Below are 15,678 nucleotides of genomic sequence, written 5' to 3' on the forward strand. Positions count from 1 at the left end.
TATATATATATATATACTGAATCACTTGGCTGTACACCAGAAACTAACACAACATTGTATATCAACTATACTTCAGATAAAATTTAAAAAAATAAAATAAAAATGTAGAAACCACTCTTACCATTCTGGCCATACAAAAACAGGGCAGGCTGGATTTGGTTCAGGAGCTGTGGTTTGCCAACCGTTACCCTAGAACACAAGCTCTTAAACAGTAAGTCGTCCATAACCCCACACCAGGGGTGAGTTTCATGAGGTCCTTGAACTTCTTGAGATCAGATGCAGTTTATGCACATATGAATTTTTCCGTGGACAGGGTCTACAGCTCTCATCAGACTCTCAGAGAAGTTCAGGACTCGAAAAAGATTAGGTGTCCCTGTTCTAGAGGCAATTCACCAAATTTTAGAAAGCACTTCCTAAGGCCCTGATAGTTCCTAGGTACTGTGCAAGTAACTGGTAGCTCGCGGGAATTCCTACCCTAGCAGCTAATACTGCAAGAGACATTGAGGGTAAATGATTGTCTAGGTGATCGTTTTATTCATATAGTCAGTTGTCGCCATCATTCTTGTTGGTTTCATAAGTCTCAGAGAAAGATGAAAATCCATACCCCCTGTTCTAGGAGGAAAAGTTTTCTCATATTTTCAAATATTTAGGAAATAATTTAGGTTTGAGTGAATATCTGAAACATATTTAAGTGCCCAGACCATTCAGGCTGTAAATAGAAATCAGATTCAACCTGTTAGGTACCTTTTTCTTTAAAATTAAGATTACCCCACTAATTGGTTCATGTTAGCTCAACTGACATCAAAGCCTGCAGTATAGGTATAGGAAGGATTAAAGTTGCTTATTAAAATTGAATGTGTGAACTTGCAGGCTGCCTGATATAACAGGTGGCTGTTAACTAAAGCTAAGCCCTTGAATGTTCAAATTCATGAAAATGGAGTAGTTACCCTGGGGCAGAGGTGGTGGTGAGAAACAGAAATGTCCATTTGAAAATAAATAAGAAACTCAGGAGTTCCTCCCTGTGCCCGAGGGTTGGGAATTAAAAAACCTGCTTCTTCTCAATAAACAGTAATAGAATGAAGTTTATACCAAGGAGGGAAATGGTTATAAAATCTACAATACTAACTTTAAAACCTAAACATGGCACAGTATAACCTTACAAACCCTAAACTTTTTCAGCAAGTCCCTTGCACTATTTATATAGACTTTTAATTTTCAGCTTGTTTTCATACAATTGGAACATGTAACAAACGTGAGAGGGTTAAAACATATTCTAAAGAAAGCAGAAGTTAACCAGGAAATTTCCCCCAAAAAACGAAGGAAAAAATACAGAAGTTCAGAGCTATTATAAATAGGAAGCATTGCTTACATGTACATTATTCTTAAATATTATTAATTGATCGGTTATTTATTAGTGATTAATGATTTTTTAATCTGGAAAATTCACTCACCTGCAAGTTTTCCTTTTAATTCAATAGTTTTCATTCCATAAGAAGTATGACATGTCCCTATACCCTGTTACATCACAGCGCTAGTTAGGCTGGGTCAGCCCTTGGCTTTTGTCCTCAAAGCTTAAAGCACCTCCTTGACTGCCCCGTCATCTTTGCTGCCACCTGGTGTCACCCCTTTCCTCTTAAAGCTCTTGGCCACCATGCCTTCTCTACTTAACCCTGGTGAGTCTTGCCAGTTTGGGGAGGAGGGGGCATGCTCTTTCTGCCCTTCCTAATTTGCTAGTTAGCTAATGATAAGCTCATCTAAGGTAGAGTGCTAATGGGGAAGTCCTTCCTTCCAAGCTGAATGTGGTTTATAACAGGGGTTTCATGGAGAAGGCTGTGCTATTGAAAGTTTCAAGTCTGACTAGGGAGTGGCGCCATGAATATAGATCGCCCCTCACTTCATACTCCTTAGACTTCTATTCTACCTGCATTTAGAGCTGTTCCTATTAATGTGATTTAGCAGAAGTTGTGGGCATAGCTTGGCAGTGCAACAGATTATATTTTAGTGAAAAATAAAAAGAAAGCAAGAAAGAACAATGCTGCTATTAGTAATACAAGAGACATCACCATTTGCATGACAATGCGCTACCTACCTTATAAAGTCACTATTAGAAATGTACTATATTAAACCATGATGTGTTATTCATTCATTAAAATGCTTACATTTATTTTTACATCACAGTTTTTTTTTAATTCAAACAAAGTCACAAAAATTATAATTATCCTCATCAGTTCACTCAGTCCCATGTAATTAATTTTTTTATCTTTATCTTTTGTTAGCACTTTTATGAATTTATCAGTTTTCCATTAGAGTTCTGAAAATGCTTATTCATTCAGTTCAGCAGTATAGTCAGTTACCAGAAACGAGTACTTGTCAGAGTCTTTTGAATTCTGTGAAGATGAAACTCTTTTACAGGAACGTTTTTGCAAAAACATCAGAATACACCCAGAACTGTCTATAAATGACAAATGACTTAAAAATGACCATGGTTAAAGATTTGATGAAAGTTCATAATAATGCAATTGACAAGGAAATTTAGTTATTTCTGAGATATACATTTTAAAGTAATAATTAAAATTATGACTTATAACATTATACCAGAACATATAAGATTTTTATGAAATTCATGTAATGTCTGAAACATTTATATTAACATATTTCCATACAAATAACCCAAAGAAAGTTTAGTATTAATTTTTTGTTTGAATTTTTTTTTAATTTTTTGCTTTATAACAAATTTAATCAGTTATACATATACATATGTTTCCATATCCCCTCCCTTTTGTGTCTCCCTCCCACCCTCCCTATCCCACCCCTCCAGGCGGTCACAAAGCACCGAGCTGATCTCCCTGTGCTATATTTTTAAATTATGTCATTGATTATATCAATCAGTCATTCACTATATATTGGGTGCTATAGGGGAGACAAGAGAACTATCAAAGAAATTATGACCACATTGAGAAGAAAAGACACCCAAATAGGGATCAAACTGGAAAACAGCACAGTAAAGTGATAAATTATGTGGTTACAGATAATAAAGGCAGTACATACATGAAACTCTTTGAGATCAGGACCACCTAGAGGGGTGGGATAGGGAGGGTGGAAGGGAGATCCAAGAGGGTGGAGATATGGGGACATATGTATATGTATAACTGATTCACTTTGTTATACAGCAGAAACTAACACAACAATGTAATGCAATTATACTCCAATAAAGATGTCAAAAAAAAGAAAAAACAAACATTTGACTAAAAGTTTTCAATAATTTCAATTTAGATTAAATGGGAATTAATAACAAAACTGTGTATCATCTAGAGTGAAGTGTTTATAACTACGCTGTGTTACCATACATTATACGTATTTGTCAGTTCAGAATTTATTTTCAATTAGCCTAAATTAGTTTTTTGTTGTCTCCATAAAGGTTGAGTATTTATGGAGATTAACATTTTTTGTGATGTTTACAATAAGATTTGAGTCAAATAAAATAACCTATTAATAAAAAAAAATAGAAAAGCCAGTAAGATTCCTTTGCATTTCCAAGACTTTTCTTTACAAGTTATACTCTGGTGTATGTACCTTATAATCCTGTTATCTCTTCCTGCCTAATAGGGATTCTCGTAGCATGTTTAGGGCCCCCTTTTAAACTGTGCCCATCATCTGATCCCTTAGATAAAGACAAGGCTAGGCAAGTCAGATTCATTTGTAAAATAAGACCTCTAAAAAAAAATGACCGTACTAATTTCATTTTAGGTAGACAGCAAGAAGTTCTTACAGCTCTCACTTTTCAGAATCTACCCCTTTCTTCCTCCCTTCTTGCTTTCTTCCTTAATTGATAGTGGGCCAAGAAGCAAGTGTTCGGTAGGGCAGTTGGGAACCATGGTAGGACCAGCAGCTTTGGAGCCAAGCAGTACTGTGAGGAAGGGGAAGGGAAGGCAGAGGGTGGGATGAAGGGGGAGAACCTGAAGTCTGTGTGCAAAGGCCATGCTTGTGTGAGGAGATAAGGCAGATTGCCCACGTATATGATATCGTTGGTGACATGGTTTTTAGGTAAAAATGGAAGTGCTAGAGAAAACACATTTGGAACAGACTCTATCAGTGGGATTTAATTTACTTAACTCATGACTGTTAAAATTATGTGGCTTGGCTTATCAGCTTACCAATAAATTTGTTACTCAAAGAGATTTGTGGTTTTAAAAGGAACTCCTCCTATATGGGAATTAGTATGAGACTAAAAATAAAGCAGAAAATACAATGGTAACTTTTGATATGACTTGAGCTTTTAGAAAGAATGCTTCCTTGTGTAATAATAGGAATAATCTATTGACCTCTAACACCTTTTTTTCTCTTTTAAACATACAGACTTCTTTTCCTGTGACTCCAGCCCTGGTACCTAATCCTGCCATGGCTTTCAATCCCTACTTACCTCATCCTGGGATGGGCCTGGTCCCCGCCGAACTTTTACCAAATGCACCTGTGCTGATTTCTGGAAGCCCGCCTCTTCCACTGCCAGGAGCTCCTGGTCCAAGACCGATACGTTCAGATAAACTGGAGGTATTTGTGTAGAAATATATAAATCCCTATAGGGTAGATATTAACCTTATGCATAGACATTCTTAGAGCCCAATGTTTTGAATTCTTTACATAAGTACATCTGAATTTTAAGCTTATGGAATATAACCTCAGAGAAATGTTAGACATTTTATTACTGCAATTTTACCCTGTTATGAAGTGCACGGTTGTACAGTAGGTCAAACAATGTCTTAGTGTACCCAGCTGCAGATTGTGCATCTCCTTTGCTATGGCACAGAAAGTCTGATGGGAATGCTCCTTTTAGCCAGGCTCCAGCTTTGCAGAGTGGGATTACTGTATTCGTTGATGAGTTTCTACTTGCTAGAATAATCAAAAAGTCAGATCCATTGGCAGCTCCTTAAATGCCTTGCCATGTATTGAACTGGAATCTGTGCATGTCCTTTAGTCATGGTCCACAAGTCTGCTTGTAAAAAGCACATTGCACGACTTCCCTGGTGGCGCAGTGGTTAAGAATCTGCCTGCCAGTGCAGGGGACACGGTTCGAGCCCTGGTCCAGGAAGATCCCACGTGCTGCGGAGCAACTAAGCCTGTGCACCACAACTACTGAGCCTGCACTCTAGAGCCCGCGAGCCACAACTACTGAGCCTGTGTGCCACTACTACTGAAGCCCGCGCACCTAGAGCCCGTGCTCCGCAACAAGAGAAGCCACCGCAATGAGAAGCCTGCACACCGCAATGAAGAGTAGTCCCCACTTGCTGCAACTAGAGAAAGCCTCCGCGCAGCAACGAAGACCCAACGCAGCCAAAAATAAATAACTTAATTTAAAAAAAAAGAAAGCACATTGCTGTGTGATAAAGACACATCTTGAACCCTAACAAAATAACCCCCTCTTGCAAACTTAGCTAATTACACTTTAGGCTGTGTCTCAAGTGGAGGATTAAAAACTGGTTTTCAACAATACTTGCATTTCAATGTAAGGAAAGCAGACAAACTTTTCCTTTGGGAAGATTGGATTTTTTTCTTCCTCGGAATAGAAATTTTGTTTAGGTTTACATCTCATAGTGAATATGGCTCGACATTATCCTTCAGCTTTTAGAATTTTTCCTAAATAGATGACAAAAGAATGTATACTGATGCTCTTATACATTCACTGGCAAAATAAATAAAAGCTAATCACCTTCCAAGCATCAATGTGATTTTTTTTTCTTTAAGGTTTGCCGTGAATTTCAGCGCGGAAATTGTACCCGTGGCGAGAACGATTGCCGCTATGCTCACCCTACAGATTTTTCCATGATTGAGGCAAGTGATAATACCGTGACCATCTGCATGGATTATATCAAAGGTCGATGCTCCCGGGAGAAATGCAAGTACTTTCATCCTCCTGCACACTTGCAAGCCAAACTCAAGGCAGCTTATCACCAGATGAACCATTCAGGTGCCACTGCGATGGTAAGAACAGGCCAGGGCTCGTCGACTGTTTGGGGATAAAGGGTTCTTATGTCCCTCAATTTGTCTAATATCCTGGAACCATGATCTTGGGTAGTCATGAGGGGACCTTAAAATGAATTGCCCAGGTTATAAGCTGGAAAAGAGAGAACCTATTTATTCTAGTTCACTAAAACTTTCTAAAGATAACTATTTAAAATCTTTCCTAATGACTTTAACTTACTGTGCTTTTTCTCCCATTTTTTAAGAAAGAGTAAATTACACAACTTAAACAGTAAATTATTTTGGAGTGGTTTTTATAGCCTAACTAACCTTAATATCGTAAAAAGGCAGAAAGTTGCCTTTCTGCCCCGTGAGCCGCCTAGATGGTCACTTTGCTGGTAACATCCTTAATGCCTTTCACAAACAGAGGACTTGGAGGACGGGGTAGAAATAGGTTCTGATTTCCCAAAGGTTAACGATTTCAAGTCAGCAGCCAGCCAAGGCTGGGGGGAAATTTCTACATGGTTGGAGAAGAGGCCTGGCTATTGAGTTGCCCTAGTAAGTAAATCTGGGGGGAAAGTTAGTCCTACTGAACCACGAAAAGGTAGCAGGTAGGAAAACATTTGCATAACACTACAGGGTGATAGGTTAAAAAATAGGAATTATGATTACTTATGCTTGTCACAGCTGTCAATTATTTTGATAGGCTGTGGGCTATTCATTTCTTTTATAGTCTGGGCCTTTCCTCATATAATAGGGTATAACCCCAATAGGGAACAAAACCCTGAGGAAACCTCATTTTTCCCGGCTGTGGAAAAAAATCACCTCCATGACCCTGAAGCCCATGACAGAGACCTTTCCTTTTCATAAGAGAGATACATTTATTTTCAGACATCCCTATTTGTTGAGAAGGTTTTCCTCATACTAAGTTAAAATCTACCTTGTTGTAACTGGAACTTACACTTAGTTTACTGCAAAACATGTCAATCCCTATTTCATAGGAGCCTGATTCTCATGTCTTTTCCCTAAGCCAAATACCCCAAATTTGGACTTGTTCTGTTTCTCAGTACCCCTGGTCTCTCAAAACTGAACCCAATACCTTGTGAAAGAGCTGAGTACCAAAATAGAACAAACTTATTTTCTGCCTTGATCTGGACAGCAGAATTTGTTAATGAATGTTAAAAAAGACTTCACCAAATATTTTTTGTCTTAAATTCTTTTGAATGAGGGAATTTTAAGCTATGAAAATAGGAAGGTATCCAGAATATTCAATGCAGAATTTAAGCCTCCAATTGTTAGATTATTTCTGTTGGCGGCATAATGTTCAGAAACAACGTACCCTATTGTAAAGGAGAGGAATGCAGTTTGCCCCTAAAAATAAAGGTTCTCATATGCATGGGATGTACAAGGAATGCCATGCCTGTGCCATGGTGTACCTACCTGTCCAATGCTCAGTCATGGGACCTTCGTATGTATGTGCCTATTTCTGATGATTTTGGTGTGTTTGGTAGAATGGATATAAGTCAGCCCCAAATTTCCATGTAGAGAGTTAAACATACTATATATAGTAAGGTCTTCAACTGGTACTTTTGAACATCAATATAGAATTCCTTTCTGAGTGACTGATCAGAGCAGCGTCTTAAAGGTAAAGTAACACTGGCCCATAGGAATTGGTTTGAGGTGAGATTAAACAAAGGGGGCTGCATGAAGAAATTTAAGCTTTCTATATTTTAAGGATTCAGAGTTGAAATGCTTTGTGAAGCAGAGATTTTTACCCTGTTCGTGTTCATGTGCACAGCTCGGGCTGACTTTGCTGAAAGCAGCTTGTATGCATTTAAAAGGAAAGACTTGAAGGGGTGATATTTATTTCCCAAATGAAAATAGAGGTACCATTAGGCCTTCTTACCCATAGGAATAAGGAGGTCATGGCATGCCCCTTTTCGGCTTGTGGAAGGCTAGATACTCAGCATAAGTGTGCCCGTCTCCTTAAGAATTTGCAGCATACCCAATCATTGTTGCCGGGACAAGTTTTTAAAGTACTGTGCAATTTGCTGAGGAAAAAATGTACAGTAATGTCAAATTTCTCCAATGAATCTGATCCAGGGGGAGCTTTGACTGAATATTTTAAGCACAGTGGGATTTTGAAAGAATTGTAGACACGAAAGAAGGATTTTAAAATGCTAAGAGGTTTCAGAATTAAACCTTACAACAAAGCAAACAATACATATCGAAATGCACAGCAAGTCTCTATAAGTGAGAATTGCATACATTTTGCTAACTATCTATGGTATCTGGGTGAGGTGGCGGGGGCGGATTCATTCATTTGCTTTTTCCTTACATGTTAGTTGGGAACTATACAGTTATAGGGTTTGGACCTGAAATCTTTGTATAAATTGAATTTTGGATTTTGGAGCTTTAGACTCTGATCCACTGACATCTGTTTTTTCACCTACATACCATTTATCTCCTAGATTTATATTGGAATTGTAACTGGCAAAAATTTATTTCCTGCTATATCTGTTGCTTCTGCTAATCTCATTTTAATAGGTTAGTAGATAAGCATCCTTTAGATGTTAATTTTAAATGATTATTTGCTGTCAACAGCATCCTGTCACATCCAGCCCACATGATGAGGTCCTTTTCAGCTTCATTAATTTGTCTAAATTAGTGAAGTTGAAAAGCTTCTTTTCCCCCCTGTATGTTTATTTTCTGTTTTGGACTGAGTATGTACTCATATAGTCAACGGCTTCATCTCTGAAGTTGGTTACCTTGCTCAATGGCGACCCTTGCAAAGGGTTCCCAAGCCAGACCTCATCTAACCGCTGCTTGCTTGGTTTGAGTACATATTTTACTTTCCTTAATACTATTTATTAATCCATCCTTCCCTCACAGGCCCTGCAGCCTGGTGCAGTTCAACTGATACCAAAGAGATCGGCACTTGAAAAGACCAATGGTGCCACCCCAGTCTTTAATCCCGGTGTTTTCCACTGCCAGCAGGCTTTGGCTAACCTGCAACTCCCGCAGCCGGCATTTATCCCTGCAGGTGAGGATGGGGCTCTGGGCACCAAGAGTTGCTTGATGTTGCGAATGAATACAGTGCCCATCAGCTTCCAAAGAGCATTTATGTGAGAACGGTCAACAGGTATTGTGGTTAGAAATAAAACAAGGCAGTTACGCTCAATCTGTTTGTATACGGAACAAACTGTTTTCCTATGATTCCTGAAAAGGAATGGTTTTGAAATCATACTAGGAAACACTGTCAACGTTTTTCTTCTGAGCATTTCCTAATTTTTGCTTCTCATGTTTGATTCACTTGTTTCAGTCTCAAACTAATTCCTTGATTCTTAGGTATCACTTTCAAAGACAATGGTCTGCCCTCAAAAAAGAGAAAGTTTCCAAGCTTCAGCATTGCAAAAATAGGTAGTCCATATATCTTTGATATGCCAAAGATAGTTATAATAAAACTACCCTTACATTTACAATATAATACAGTATAGTATATATATAAAACAGGTAGTTTTAGCCTCTAACTCTTAAACCAGTTAATATAAAATATATAGCAATTTATCACATTTTCCTGATACTTTGTGGCATATTTATTACCTCCTACATTCAACTATAATAGCATAACAGTTTTGCACTAAATTGAAAAGAAAAATTTAAGCCATAATTTTTTCAAATAAATATCATAGGGGGCTTCCCTGGTGGCGCAGTGGTTAAGAATCCACCTGCCAGTGCAGGGAACATGGGTTCGAGCCCTGGTCCGGGAAGATCCCACATGCCGCTGGTTGATTTGTAGCTGGCAAAATGAAATTATTTCCATGACCAGATATGGGCTCAAACCAGCATTCATGCAGGCCGAGAAGCAGAAGAGCTGAGGTCAAACAAATATCATATATGAGGGGAATTACTTTTCTTCCAGTGGTTCAGTACTTTAAGAATAAGCATATAGTCTCTTAGGAATAAGTTGAAAATACTAACCCCTGGGAATACGGTAGATGATTTTCTTTTTTGTCAGAATCATAAATGCCCCAGTTTGGAAACTGTTAAATGAAAGTTACATGCTTTAAAAATTAATTTAGAAACCTTGTTAATTATAAACATACTAAGCACATGGTATTGTATGCCTGTACTTGAAGAAACCCATTGGTTAACTGATACATTAATCAGTTAATTAATTTTGAAAGAAGCCATAAAAATTCAGTCTTTTGTCTAGTTAACTAACCACAATAGTTCTTCATGATATCATTTAAAAACACAATTTTTAGACTTGTTGGGCTGGATTTGGCTAATTTAAAATCTAGATTTACGAGCAAAAACATCAGAAGAATCCCTTTCTCCTTAATTAACAGCGAAAGAAAAACTTGTCAGGCTGAGAGCCCCCTCTTGATGAAAAGCCTATTTGCCATATGTTCACAGTCAAGTCCTTGGTTGCGAGGTGGAGAAAGCAATGATAATAGATTAGTGCCCTAAGTAGAACTTACTGGCACCAGCTGCCAGATCCTGGTGCCTATTTTGAAAATTGTATGTATAATAAATTAAAATTCTTCCTTTCATAATAAAAATCACTTAGGGTGTATTCATCCAGAATAAATATGTAATTTAAGTGAGCTAATACCTTTAAAGAAAAATTAATGTTCATTTTTATACCTAAGAATCCAAGAATTACTTTGATTACCTGGGTTTGGGATCTTAAGCTGTAATTGTGAGCATAGGAGATTACTGGATATGCATGTGCTGATTGATTAATATTGCTAGGAATATCTTTCTAGTTAGAAATTATTTCTATCAGTAAAACTTTAATAATGAAATATCTCTTTTCTTTACTTTTCACGCTTTTCTGCATGGTGTACAGGGCCAGTACCGTGCATGATACCCGCTTCAAGTATTGGTAGGTTTTGTACAAAAATTTTCAACTTTTTACAGTCTGAAAAAAAGTGTTTTTCTGTTGTGACTATGAAAGAGACAAGCAACTGGATGATGTGGCTGGACATTTTCTGAGTATTTAAGGTTTAATATGGTGCTGTCTGTTACATATCTTTGTGGAATCACAACAGTCCTACACTCTCACAGTTGGTTGCCACTGTGGTCAAATACCGACCCTGCCATTTCTGTATTTTCACCCTAAAAATAGTAGCTGAAATATTTTGAAACATTTCCTTATCTAGCCAGAATGGGCAGTTTTATTCTTAGCTTTACATCTGTTACTAAGAAATTGTAAAATATTTAAAATATTTTAAATGTATAATTTGTAAAGTACAACACAACAATTCCTCCAAAAAAAAGTTATCCATAAGATCAAAATCATTCAATACTGAGATGTTGCAAAAAAGCAAAGCTAGAGTATTCTGTAGTGTTTTGTGATGATTTCTATAGTGTTCTAGGATGAAGTGCCATCTTCACGGAAACCAGGCACCACAGAATCATTTTGAAATGACTCTTTGGGGGTATGTGATTTTTAATAACCAGTTGCACACAGATCCTTTAATTAGCCACCTATCCAATATGGTAGCCATCTTGAAACCATTTTGTACATCACTAACACTGAAGAAGACAAGGAAAGGGACTTGTTTCCCTCTCAGAACTCCTAGGGAGTTCACAGCTCCTATAGTTTCCATGGGCACCAGGAACAGACCAGGAGAAAATAGCTCTGTTCCATACAGGGAGGAATTATCCCACCTCACCCCACCATCTCATATCAATCCAGTTCCTTTTATCCTTTTTGAGAGTTCGCAACAGCTTGACCTCCATCCCATTGGTCAACCAAAGTTGATGCAGAGCCCAAAAGGGACTAACAGGTTTATCAAGATAAAACAAAAAAGTCAAAATGACAACTACATAGTAGTAGCACTCACTAACAGGTGAGGCCTCTGTTATTAGCTGTGCTCTGTCAGAATTAAAAACATTTCCACTGGTACTAACAGAAGCATCATATGCATATGATTAGAAGAACATAACTTCTGCAAGTTCGTGAAATGTGTCTCCATCTTCCCATTTTGTGACTCTGCTCCCTTGTCCTTTCACCTAAGAGCTCAGTGTAGGAATGCAAACTGCATGCTTCAGTGGTGCTGCTTCCTGCACAGTTGTTGTGCTCCCAAAGGGAAAACAAGAGTGTTTTTAGAATTGGCATGTGCTACAATAAGGGATGTTGATAGGTAATGGATAACTAGAGATGAGCATGAGAGATAACTACAGAGTTGCTGTTAATCACCATTTGGGGTACATTTGTGGTTTCTATGACATTGCATGTGTTGATTTTCCTCTCTCCAGGCCATTCACTTTCTCTGTAGACTTTCAGAAAATCTGAATTCAATCGATATATTATAGATGCAAATTATCACATATGCACACGTGCCATTCACACATTAATTCCTTGGCTTGCTATCCAAAATGAGCTAGAAATAAGAAAAGCATCCCAGAAGCTTTCAAAATGACATAGAAACTAGAAAAGGCAAAGAGAAATCAGCCTGAAAGAGATGTTGCAGCTGCTAGTCATTGTCGCTGTAATATTGCAGTGAAGACAAGATTTTGTCGGATATTTACTATGAAGTACCCCTTGGAAATTTCGGCTATTGATGAAACAATAAATAAATGGCCTACGTTGTTTCATAAGTAGCCTAAGTTTCCAGGGGGGTTGCCAGAGGTGTGCTGAAAAACCTGCGTGCATAGTCCACTGTATTCTTTATCTGCTCCCATACCACATACCCACCAAGCAAACTACGATCTTTTTGTATACAGATCAGGTAAATATATATATATAGATAACCGTTCCTTTGCACCTGCAAATCCAGTGACAGCACTCATGTCTGTCATGAGTTAGCGAAATCAAACACCAATTCACAGTTCCCTACTCCCATTTTGAATGTGCAGCCCAGTTACTTTTCTGCTTGACTAGCTGTTCATAGCGATTTCTGCTTGACTAGCTGTCCACAGAGATAGCCTTGGTAAACTCAGATTTGTCATAGGTACCCATTGTAACCCCTTCTGAAAATTTGGCCCTTGAAGTCAACTACAGTGTGATTCTGCTCAAAAACTAACTAAATGTTGAGAATGATTCCATTTTCCTTAATGGTAACTATAATTGGCTTTCCCCTTTTCTCTTTTTAAATATTTCCCCCTTCCATGCTGTGTTGCTTTGCACTGACTGTGATTGCATGTTGCACCCTGGTGTATCCATCATGATGATGTTACATGGCTTGTTGCTGTGATACCTGCCACGCCCCATTCATCGTGTATGTCACGGTTACGTAAATGCTCCACCCCCTCGTGTGTTGCTTCCATGATTTCCTACTGAAAGTGCCCATGATGCACGGTGCTACACCTGCCACTGTGTCTGCAGCAACACCACCTGCCACCAGCGTTTCCTTCGCTGCAACAGCTACAATCAATCAGGTTTGGCCATTTATTTCACCTGTTCAGACCTAGCTAACTACGCTGTGTTGGTGAGGCACAGTATATGCTTTTGGGATTGGTGAGAGACATTAGTCCCTATCCTTACGTGTTTCTTTATAGCCGTTGTTACATTTAGAATTTTTCTTTTTGTGTATATTCTAGAGGAATGTTCCTGCTTTGCTGCTCATCCTGAGATGAGTCAGCAGAGTGTTCTCTTTTTTTAATTGGTTACAGATGTCACTCTTGACCTCTTGTATATATAGTTGTTGCTACCACACCAGTCCTCAAAGGTATATACTAAATATTTTTTAAATGTTTCTTCATTGGTTGAGAGGAGAATTTATTTTAGTTTACTACCATTTTTGGTTATTGCGTTTGAACTTTCACTTAGTACTATCATCACCTTTACCTTTAGATCTACTGGAAAGAAAGATAACACATTTCTTTCCAAGGCAGATATGCTTATCATTACCCAGTGATTACATCCGAAATTCCTTCTCATACCAACATTAGATGTGCTTGTGTTGTTTTAATTTTCATTTGCTTGAAGTTTTTACAGGCAGAGTCACAAGGCAAATTATGAATTTGGGGTGAGTCTCGAAATTATAAGGAGATACTTAACAATAATTATTGTGTAATATTATGGCCATTTTGCCTTGTTAAAGTGGTAACCACGCTTAAAGACTGCAAGTTCCACTGCTGTTTCAATTACAAGTGTGATAAACATTTAGGACACAGAGCATTAATCCATTGGGAAAACAAACCATATTCTAACCTGTGTTTTTTGCAAAATTAACTATTATTGGATATGGTTAGTGTGTCTAAATTTTTCTGTGAAATTGGTTACAGTTATTGATTACCATGTCCAAGCAGTGAACAAAATAAATGGAATTCTCTCAAGAAACTATTTTAATCTAAAATCTTTTTTACTACTATAGATACCCCCATTATCAATAGATGAACTGAATAGCAGCATGTTTGTTTCACAGATGTAGAAGTTACCAGTAGAACAGTAAGTCTCTTTAAGTATTAATATAATATTTGTAGGTTATATCTTTTATCTACACAGTTGCATTTGCTAAAGACTTTGGTAAATATTTTCATTAATAGGCATTGCTTATAACTTAGAGCTTGATTTAAGCATTCTAAATTTTCCACAATGAAATATGGACAGCAAATATGCAATTTTTTAATATGAAAATGACAGCTGGTATTGTATTTTCCCAATGAGCTTACAAATTCCCAAATGTTTTCCCATTATTAAAGGGGTATGATTGGTTAGCCAAAGGCACAGATCGATTTTGAATTTTAATCTTTTAACATTTTTCTAACTTTGTTTTATTTTAATTGAAATAAAGCAAAGTAATTTTGTCACAATTTGATTAAGATGGTTATCTTAAAGACAGTAGGTGGTATGCTTTTTCTAAAGACATTATGGAAAATAGCGCTTTCACATTCTGCCACTGTGTTGCTTCCCATGTAAGTCTAGCAGAATTGCTCCAGCTGTTTTCAACTTTGAGTGACATAATTTAGTAATTTAATCATTATTTTCATTCACATCATGGCACCTTTTTTTTGGTAATTTTTGTTGTTGTTTTCGGATTTTTCCCCCTTCACCTTTGATTTCCTTTGCCTGGTCCAGAGCCTGTAATGGCAACAAACTTAATTTGAGCAATTGTTCACTTGGAACGTGTGACTTTTAAAGTCACTCAAGACTCTGAGGCATCTTAATTAATAATTATAGGGAGTTATTAAACAAATACACTGATTCTGAGTTGAATCCATTAGTCATTGAAAGCTTGAAGTTCTCACACCTGGAGTGTTTCACTTGGTTGAAGAAGGCAACAGTTCTGTTCTCTTGATGGACTAGTTCCCCAGAACCTGGCTAGCATTTCTTTCCTGCTGAGGACACACAGGCCCAGAAGACTAACTGTTCTGGACAGAGCATATAGATAACTGTACATTAGATAACAGGTCCCTTCAATCGTAAGGAGTGTTTTAAAAAAGACTTCTTTGAGTACACGGAATAACTGAAGCAGCTGTATATTGTAGTAGTTTTCAGGGATATCATTTGGGATAGTGGTAACTTGGGAATAGCACCGAACATGAGAATAATAGGCTTTGTAAACACCTGCCTGATTCTCATGGGCTGCTTCACATCAAGGTAAACAAAAGTGGTCAAATATAGTTAACTTTCTTTTTTTTTTTTTTGTGGTATGCGGGCCTCTCACTGTTGTGGCCTCTCCCGTTGCGGAGCACAGGCTCCGGACGCGCAGGCTCAGCGGCCATGGCTCACGGGCCCAGCCGCTCCGCGGCATATGGGATCCTCCC

The 15,678-nt window shown here is 37.8% G+C and overlaps 1 protein-coding gene across 3 annotated transcripts in view; it reads left to right on the plus strand.

Annotated features, from left to right (window-relative positions):
- MBNL3 (muscleblind like splicing regulator 3) overlaps window positions 1-15,678 on the plus strand; it is a 71,424-nt gene that overhangs the window by 47,413 nt on the left and 8,333 nt on the right. The window contains exons 3-8 of one of the 3 annotated variants that reach the window (XM_060087772.1): window positions 4,357-4,548; window positions 5,740-5,976; window positions 8,848-8,998; window positions 10,811-10,846; window positions 13,253-13,347; window positions 14,286-14,359. In XM_060087772.1, coding sequence (XP_059943755.1) covers window positions 4,357-4,548; window positions 5,740-5,976; window positions 8,848-8,998; window positions 10,811-10,846; window positions 13,253-13,347; window positions 14,286-14,342 — 768 coding nt within the window. In that variant the 3' untranslated portion in view covers window positions 14,343-14,359. The remainder of the gene's footprint in view (window positions 1-4,356; window positions 4,549-5,739; window positions 5,977-8,847; window positions 8,999-10,810; window positions 10,847-13,252; window positions 13,348-14,285; window positions 14,360-15,678) is intronic. The other 2 variants (XR_009530920.1, XR_009530921.1) reach the window with 2 other exon arrangements.

This window comes from Mesoplodon densirostris, chromosome X (genome assembly GCF_025265405.1).
Source record: "Mesoplodon densirostris isolate mMesDen1 chromosome X, mMesDen1 primary haplotype, whole genome shotgun sequence".
NCBI lineage: Eukaryota > Metazoa > Chordata > Mammalia > Artiodactyla > Ziphiidae > Mesoplodon > Mesoplodon densirostris.